Source organism: Penaeus japonicus, unplaced genomic scaffold (assembly GCF_977035675.1).
Source record: "Penaeus japonicus unplaced genomic scaffold, GWHDUDI00000001_assembly GWHDUDI00000025, whole genome shotgun sequence".
Taxonomy (NCBI): Eukaryota; Metazoa; Arthropoda; class Malacostraca; order Decapoda; family Penaeidae; genus Penaeus; species Penaeus japonicus.
The window spans coordinates 3,008,595-3,016,094 of NW_028234427.1; the positions used below are offsets into that span (position 1 = coordinate 3,008,595).

The 7,500-nt window shown below is 35.8% G+C and overlaps 2 protein-coding genes across 8 annotated transcripts in view; one reads left to right on the forward strand and one right to left on the reverse strand.

Moving 5' to 3' along the window:
- The window catches only part of Coq8 (ubiquinone biosynthesis protein COQ8, mitochondrial), a 31,197-nt gene that overhangs the window by 1,107 nt on the left and 22,590 nt on the right, over nucleotides 1-7,500 (forward strand). The gene's annotated exons all lie outside the window — the stretch shown is intronic.
- The window catches only part of LOC122244033 (N-acetylneuraminate (7)9-O-acetyltransferase), a 5,666-nt gene continuing 2,333 nt past the window's right edge, over nucleotides 4,168-7,500 (reverse strand). For 6 of the 7 annotated variants that reach the window (XM_086551262.1, XM_086551265.1, XM_086551264.1 and 3 more), the window contains exons 2-6: nucleotides 6,356-6,795; nucleotides 5,811-6,024; nucleotides 5,115-5,307; nucleotides 4,732-4,895; nucleotides 4,168-4,547 (exon numbers count right to left, since the gene is read on the reverse strand). In XM_086551262.1, the coding sequence (XP_086407388.1) occupies nucleotides 4,251-4,547; nucleotides 4,732-4,895; nucleotides 5,115-5,307; nucleotides 5,811-6,024; nucleotides 6,356-6,657 (1,170 nt within the window). In that variant the 5' untranslated portion in view covers nucleotides 6,658-6,795 and the 3' untranslated portion in view covers nucleotides 4,168-4,250. The remainder of the gene's footprint in view (nucleotides 4,548-4,731; nucleotides 4,896-5,114; nucleotides 5,308-5,810; nucleotides 6,025-6,355; nucleotides 6,796-7,500) is intronic. The other variant, XM_086551267.1, reaches the window with a different exon arrangement.

Genomic DNA, 7,500 nt, shown 5'->3' on the forward strand with positions numbered 1-7,500 from the left:
AATTTACTCACCTGCATAGTTTACAGTGTGTACAGCAATTGCAGTTGCCCCTGTGTCAAATTGTGGAATGTCTAAATGGTCTACAATCCTATTATATTTATGTTAAATTTATTCAAAATATAGCTTAGTTTCTCAATTGATAAATCTTGTGGGTACATTGTCAATGTATACTCCATATTGTCTGTATATATCCCATTAGGGAACCAATACAGCAAACACACAAGTCTTCATGATGTGGCAAAGGGCTCTGAACTGTTAAAAAAAAGTCATTATGATTGCCCTGTCATTGTTAATTTTCATTGGTTATCATTTGTAGATGAAGTGAACGTTGAATTGTATATTCCAACAGGTTTGTTTCCAAACAAATATACATCAGGTAAATCAGAACCACATCAGTTGATCTTTTTTTATCAGTGAAGGATGAAGGTCAGAGAAACTTCTTTAAGTAATATATTTCTTTATCAGATAACTTGTATAGTTTCAATTTTTACAGGAATTGTAAAATTCTGCAAAAGCATCATTGCCATGAACTTGACTATACATAACTTACATATTATTTTGATAATCTTATTATGTAAAAATATGATCTCTTCATTTCAGAAATTAATGCAAATTTTAAAGAAATAAATATGAATCTGTTGTCATTTTACTGCACTTTATTGAACTTTTTTTTAGCCGTTTTTCACATATTACAAAATAACTTTTTGGGGTGTGTTAACACCATATAATTAACTTTTATTTATTCAGAATCAGTGTCCACCAAATGTTCCTTGAATTATATATATATTTTTTTTTTTTTTTTGCCTATTGCAGACAGAGGATAGATTCATTTGCCCAGGATGGGTTTTCCCACTCTTCTTCCAGTTGCTCATTGTAAAACTAGAGCCATTTTTGTTTTATTTTTGGTGTGTGTTATTGAGTGAAGAGACTTATATGTTCCATATGACAGGCTCTATCAATGCTGCAGTTGACTAAAATTGTAGTATATGATGCATATCAGCTCATTATTTTCTTTATTCTCAGTGTGATAGTAGTCCTGTTTTATGGGAGGACAAAAAGCAACTCTATTTTTTCATATTTACATACTGTCATGAACGAATACGAAACATAGCCATCTATAACGAAGATAACATGAAGAGGTAGGGGAAGAGGAAGGAAACTTGTGCTCATGACTGTGAATACCACAGTAAAAGGCATCCCTATTGACACAGCAGCACATTTTAGACACTGGGTATGGTTTGAGTCACATTACTCTTCTTGTTCTGCCTACACATCCTTCATCGGCAGTACTTGTAGAGCAAGAGGTCGGTAACTTGCTAAGTCTTTAAACGTAATGCTTGCTAGAGACTGTAGATGGGTGCCATTCAAGGCTCTCTCTCCTACTGGTGCTAGAAGAAAGTGGTGCCATCTAGGTTTTGAATGTTAAGTTAGCTTAATATTACGGTAATTATAGTAATTATGATTGCAATTGTCATAGCACAATAAAATAACACAGTGATCCAAAATCCCCGAATGTCATGTATGTCATGATGCCTGTCATCAGGCCAAAGCTCCTACATAATTTATGTCATGACACCCATCCACAATGTTAATTATTATTGTTATTTATTATTCTTGATATATTTTTTCTGTAACATAATCTAAATGGGAATAAATAAAATACTGTCTTTAGGCATATATATCATGAATAATTTTCACAGTAAAATTTTCAAAATTTTATTAAATTTCTGGAAGTTAGTTCAGGTAATTTTTTAAAAGCTGAACTGCAATGTCTATTATTGATGTATTTGATAACTCAATTGAAAGTTGTTTTTAGCTCATAATCCAGAAGCTGTACCACATGCACATTCACATGAAACCTTTTACTATGAAAATAGTGATGAGTCCTGTGTTGTTGTATTAGTAAGAGGCACATTATTATATTGTAGTATTAAGTACTAAAAAACATAAGAAGCATGGTAGTAAAGGATAGTAATTTTTAGTTTGCTTATTTAAGAATCTAAATAAAAGTAAAAACATATTGCTTGAAAAAAATACATGAATGTATTTATTTTTTTCTTCACTGATAGGTCAAGGCAGTAAGAATACTATTATATGTTGTTTCAAGAGAAAAGGCTACATTATTGCATTGTAGTTGTGAGAACTAGGAAACCTGAACAGCAGGCTGTTGAAGGTGGTTAAGTTTAGAGAAGAAAGAGGATGTTTACTCAGCAGTAATAGCTACAGCTGTCACCTAATTCATTAGTAGGTTCTTCATTGTCTTGACAACAGACTGTGTTGCTCTATTATTAGAAATTAAAATGTGTATTTGTTTGCATTATATTTGTTTATATGTTTAAATGGACTTTTTAAGTTATTTAACTTTGATTTGATTTGTTTTGCAACAGTAATTATTAAATATTTTTGTCTTGAATGGAAGAGAATATCTGCCTTTAAACATTTTGTCACTGAAATTATACAGGTGTACTTGAGTTTTATTACTGTGATCACTGTATTTTATCTAAAAAGAAAGAAGAGAATAAAAGGAAAAGGCAACAAGGCCTAATCACTGAGTTTATTTTTATTCAAGGGAGTTCCGTAACTTATTTCATGTATTAGACGCACATTAGATCTGTTCTTGTGTTATTGCCAAAGAAATTTGCATCTGTGGGACAGTCACTGCATATGTAACTACTGGAGGAAAAATTTGCATTTAGTATTTTATTATTCATCACAAAGATTGCACTTCTTAATCTCTTTTTTTTTCTTTTGTTTGTTTGTTTGTTTGTTTGTTTGTTTGTTTGTTTACCCTAAATTTAGGGAGAATATTAACATTAGAATATTCAGCATACTAATAAGAAACTATTATCAACTGTTGATGTGCTTCTGTGTTATTTTTTTAAAGCAGATCTTAAGAGTATATCTATATTGTTTAGTAAAGTCATAAGTTCAAGTTGTATACTTGAACTTATGACTTAATTGTGTGTGTGTGTGTGTGTGTGTGTGACTTAGCTGGATGATCTGAGAATTCGGGTTATAGCCATTTAATTCTAATCTCACTAAGATTTTTTTCTTCATTTCTTAGTAATAAAGTTAATCTAGGCTAGAGGAAAATGAATCATCATTTCATATATCCAGATCACCTGTAAATTGTTCAGCCAAGTTAACCCATTGCATACAGGTGTCATGACATATATGATGCAGGAGCTCTGGCCTGACGACTGGCATCATGACATACAGGACTTTTGGGGATTTCGTATCACTGTGTTATTTTATTGTGTTATGAGTAATGAGTGAGTTATGATGACAAATGCAGTCATAATTACTATAAATGCCATAATATTTAGCACAATGGGTTCCACCTAATATCCAAAACTTAGATGGCACCACTTTCTTCTAGCACCAGCAGGAGAGAGAGCCTTGAATGGCACCCATCCATGGTCTCTAGCAAGCACTATCTTTAGAGAGCGGTGGCAAATAGCAAGTTGCTGACCTCTTGCTCTAAAGTACTGCAGATGAAGGATGTGCAGGCAGAACGAGAAGAGGAAGGTGACTCAAACCATGCCCAATGTCTATAATATGCCCCCTATGCCAGTAGAGATGCCTTTTACTGTGAAAGTGCCTCAATCATTAGCACAAGTTTCCTTCTTCTTTCCTACCTCTTCATGTTATCTTCATTGTGGATTGTTATATCTTTCATATTCGTTCATGACAGAAAAAAATAAAGTTGCTTTTTGTACTCTCATAAAACAGCAATACTTCTATCACACTGAGTATAAAGAAAACAATGAATTGTTATGGACCCTAGTCAAGCACATTTTAGTCAACTACAGCACTGGTAGAGCCAGTGATGTAACAAATATGTCTCTAAATACAATAAAAAAATTACAAAAATCAAAACACAAAATTGGCTCTAGCTTTACAATGTGACTAAAAGAGAGTGAGAAATCGGGCAAGTAAATCTATCCCCCCATTCACAATGGGTTAAGATCTGTAAACTTTGTGAATTGTATGCTTCTGTTTAGCTCAAAATTAACCTCTGATGGTAATATTGATGATTAAAGATAAAAATCTGTTTTTCATTTTGTTTTGGATAGTCGATGTTGGTGCTATTAACTTGAGTATCAGTTTGATGCAGAGTTTGAAATAAGGGGAATTTTTTGTATGTTTGATCATGACACAGTAATACAGTAGTTAACTAATTTTATTTTATATAATAAATTTTTAACAAGACATTCATATTTATGTAAGAAAAGTAATGAAGACAACATTTAACAGAAAGTCTCACCTAATTGTAAGTAAGGATTACAAACATCATTAAGGACCATATTGGCATATTCCTCAACCATAACATAACCAGTATGTAAGGGGTTCCCACAGTTCCATGTTTTGTCATGGCTTATTTTCTTATTTTTCATGCATTCGGAGAAATAGGTTTCAGAGAAAGGGATGTTGCTATCCCATAGCGTTATCTTCGTTGCTGAAACAATGTATCTGAGATAATTGTTGTATCTGTTGATATTCTGGTTAGAATAGATGCCTTGGTATTTGGGGAAGATCTGAGATTCCTGTTGAAAGAAAGATAATCTTTAGTTTTAGATTCCTATAGAAAGATAAGTTATTTACTCAAGTTAATCCAAAAATGCTTGCTTGCTTTCATGCAATAAATTGACAAAAGAATATATTAGATGTTCATCTTGTAATTGTCTTTATACATTCTTAGGTAACATTACAGAAGACATGTTACTTTACCTGAATGTGATCTTGCAACTGAATGACTATATTAGAAGAAGCAGTTAACTTATCCAGCTGTGGAACAAGGTTTTTCATGTGGTCCTGAAAATCTTCCATGGCAGCTTCTGGTCCTTTGGTTTGGTGTTTATCTAGATTACCCTTCATCCAATGTAGACCTGTACCTGTTTGAGGAAAAGAAAGTGATATTAGAATGATTGGATCTATTTAGTTAGCATTACAATTTTCATGTGTTTCAGATTTTTTTTTTTTTTTTTCTTTCTTTTTTTCTTTTTCACATTCCTAATAGTTAAGGCACTACTAGCTTAGTTAGGCATCAATGCACTTAGACAGAAAACAAATTAATTTTCATTATGGCAGCTCATGTATTGTTCACAGCATACCCAAGAGTAGCAGTGAGGGTGGGGTGTTGTTACGCGACGTCCATTCCTGAACCATTTTGGGCATTCGTAGAAGCTGGGGGTCCCAGAGAAACAGCAGGCGCAAGGGTAGATCCATGTGGTACAGCTCAATATCCTCATGCAACTTGCCAATGCGCAGAGGTTCCAGGAGCTCATGCACACTTCGCCACTTGTCCTTTTGGGAGAGGGTGAAAGGATGGCTTTCAGAATACATAGGTGAATAGGGTTTTTATTATTTTTAGCCTTGCATTGTGGGTTTTTTTAATTGATACTAGGATGTCAAGTTTTTAGCCACATAGTTGTATTCATGGTCACTTTTTTTTTTTTTTTTTTTTTGGGGGGGGGGTGATTTACGGTATATATATTTAACCAGAAAATGAAAAGCAAATACATCAAATGAATTGTTTGTGGAGAAAATAGTAAATATACATTTATATATACATATATATAAAACGAGGTGAGAAAGGGGAGAAAGTTATTTTCTCCAAGAGTAAAGGGGATGGGTATTCCTCTTGAGGCTTTCTTTTTTTTCTTTTTTTTTATTATTATAGATTTTCCCAGTACCAATTTTTATAGAGGATAAAATGTCATTCTAAAATTAAGCAAAGCAATCAGACTCCATCCAAAGCACGAAGCCAGTGTATTGGATTGTGAATAACCGTCTATAGGACTCCCTACCCCAGTCGAAGGCTTCTTGTACTTCAACCTAGGACTGCTAAGGCGCGACACGAGGGCACTGAAGACCTGGCGCATCCGGGAGTCACCTGCCACCACCCACGCCCATCCCGGGAACTCCTGTTGAGGGGAGCCCGCCTCGCCGACCGCGCCCGGACTGGGTCTGAAGCGGACCAGGTACTCGTTGGGGCTGTGGAAATGGGGTTCGGCGCCGGGGCTGGGTGGTGGGCGGGCCGGGCAGCGGCAGAGTGCAGGGGGGAGAGGGGGAGGGGGGAGTGGACTTTAGTTGAAGTGGATGCATTTGCAAGAGAGGTTATGGAGAAAGCAAGGATTATTGTTAAATCGGATTTGTTATCATTATGATGGTCATCAGCAAACTTTTATAGCATTGTTATCATAATCTCTTACTTTTTGTTTTTTACATACTTGGCTTCTTACATGCAACCATCACTCGTTTTTACTATTATTTGATAATCTTGGTTTTCTTATACATACTTTGTTTCTAACATGAGCATGACCACGGGATTCTTGAAACACAAAGCTGTTACCTTTGCATTAGCGAGAAAGCGGTGGCGGCATTCTTGACACAGGCGGCCACATCGCCCCTGGTGTAGTTGAGCAAGCGGCAGCAGGTGTTCCTCGGGCGGAATTGGTTGTCACTTTGGGCGTAGCAGGCGCGGGCGAGGGCCGGGTGGGCTGTGCGGGGGCGGTTGAGTAACGTCACGTGCACGGCCACCACGAGCCATACCGTCAGGAGCCCGTACCAGACCCCGCGGCCGTGGCACTTCTGCGGCCACACACACGCCCGCACCCGCACCCTCGTCACCGTATGCCGCGCCGCCTGTAGCATCCTCTGAAGGGCGCCGGTTCAAGGGATCCAAAGGGAGGTAGGCCTAACGCGACTTACTAGAGGCGCCGCCCTGTCAGTGTCTACATCGTGTTCGTTCCCTTTTCCGGAAAAGGGCAGTGGATGCGGGCAATAGAGAAACTGTCAATGAACAACCCAGAAAAAAAGATTAACATTATTATTATCACCATGACTATCATTTTCATAAACATTATTAGGGTTAGTATTCGCTAATCACAATTTCTATGATCTGTTCATTCAGTTGTCAATATGTGCTAATCCATTTCGGTCGTCTTTTGAATGAGACAGAAAGAAAGAACAAGAAACAAAGAAAAGAAAGGGACAAAAGATAGTGTAGATACACTGTAGATCATTGGTTCTGAGTCTGGGGATCCTAGCCCCTTTGGAGGTGTGAGCAATTTCCAGGGGGGAAAGCGGGGAATTTTAATTATTTGTATTTCTCTTAGCAAGTGGGTCACCCAATTCTAGAGACAAACGCATCTTTAAGTATTAATGATTTCATAGACATCACACATTGGACTTTTTTTTAGGGAAAGCATAATTTTAATACAGTATTACGTAAAAGAGAGTTATGTGTGCGTGTGCGTATGTGCATCCGCATCATAACGTAAATATATATATATATATATATATATATATATATATATATATATATATATATATATATAGATATATATATATATATATATATATATATATATATATATATATATATATATATATATATATATATATATATATATATATATATATATATATATATATATATATACAGGGGGCGTGGAGGTTTGGACTCACTACTACAGGGGACGTGGCAGTACAGAG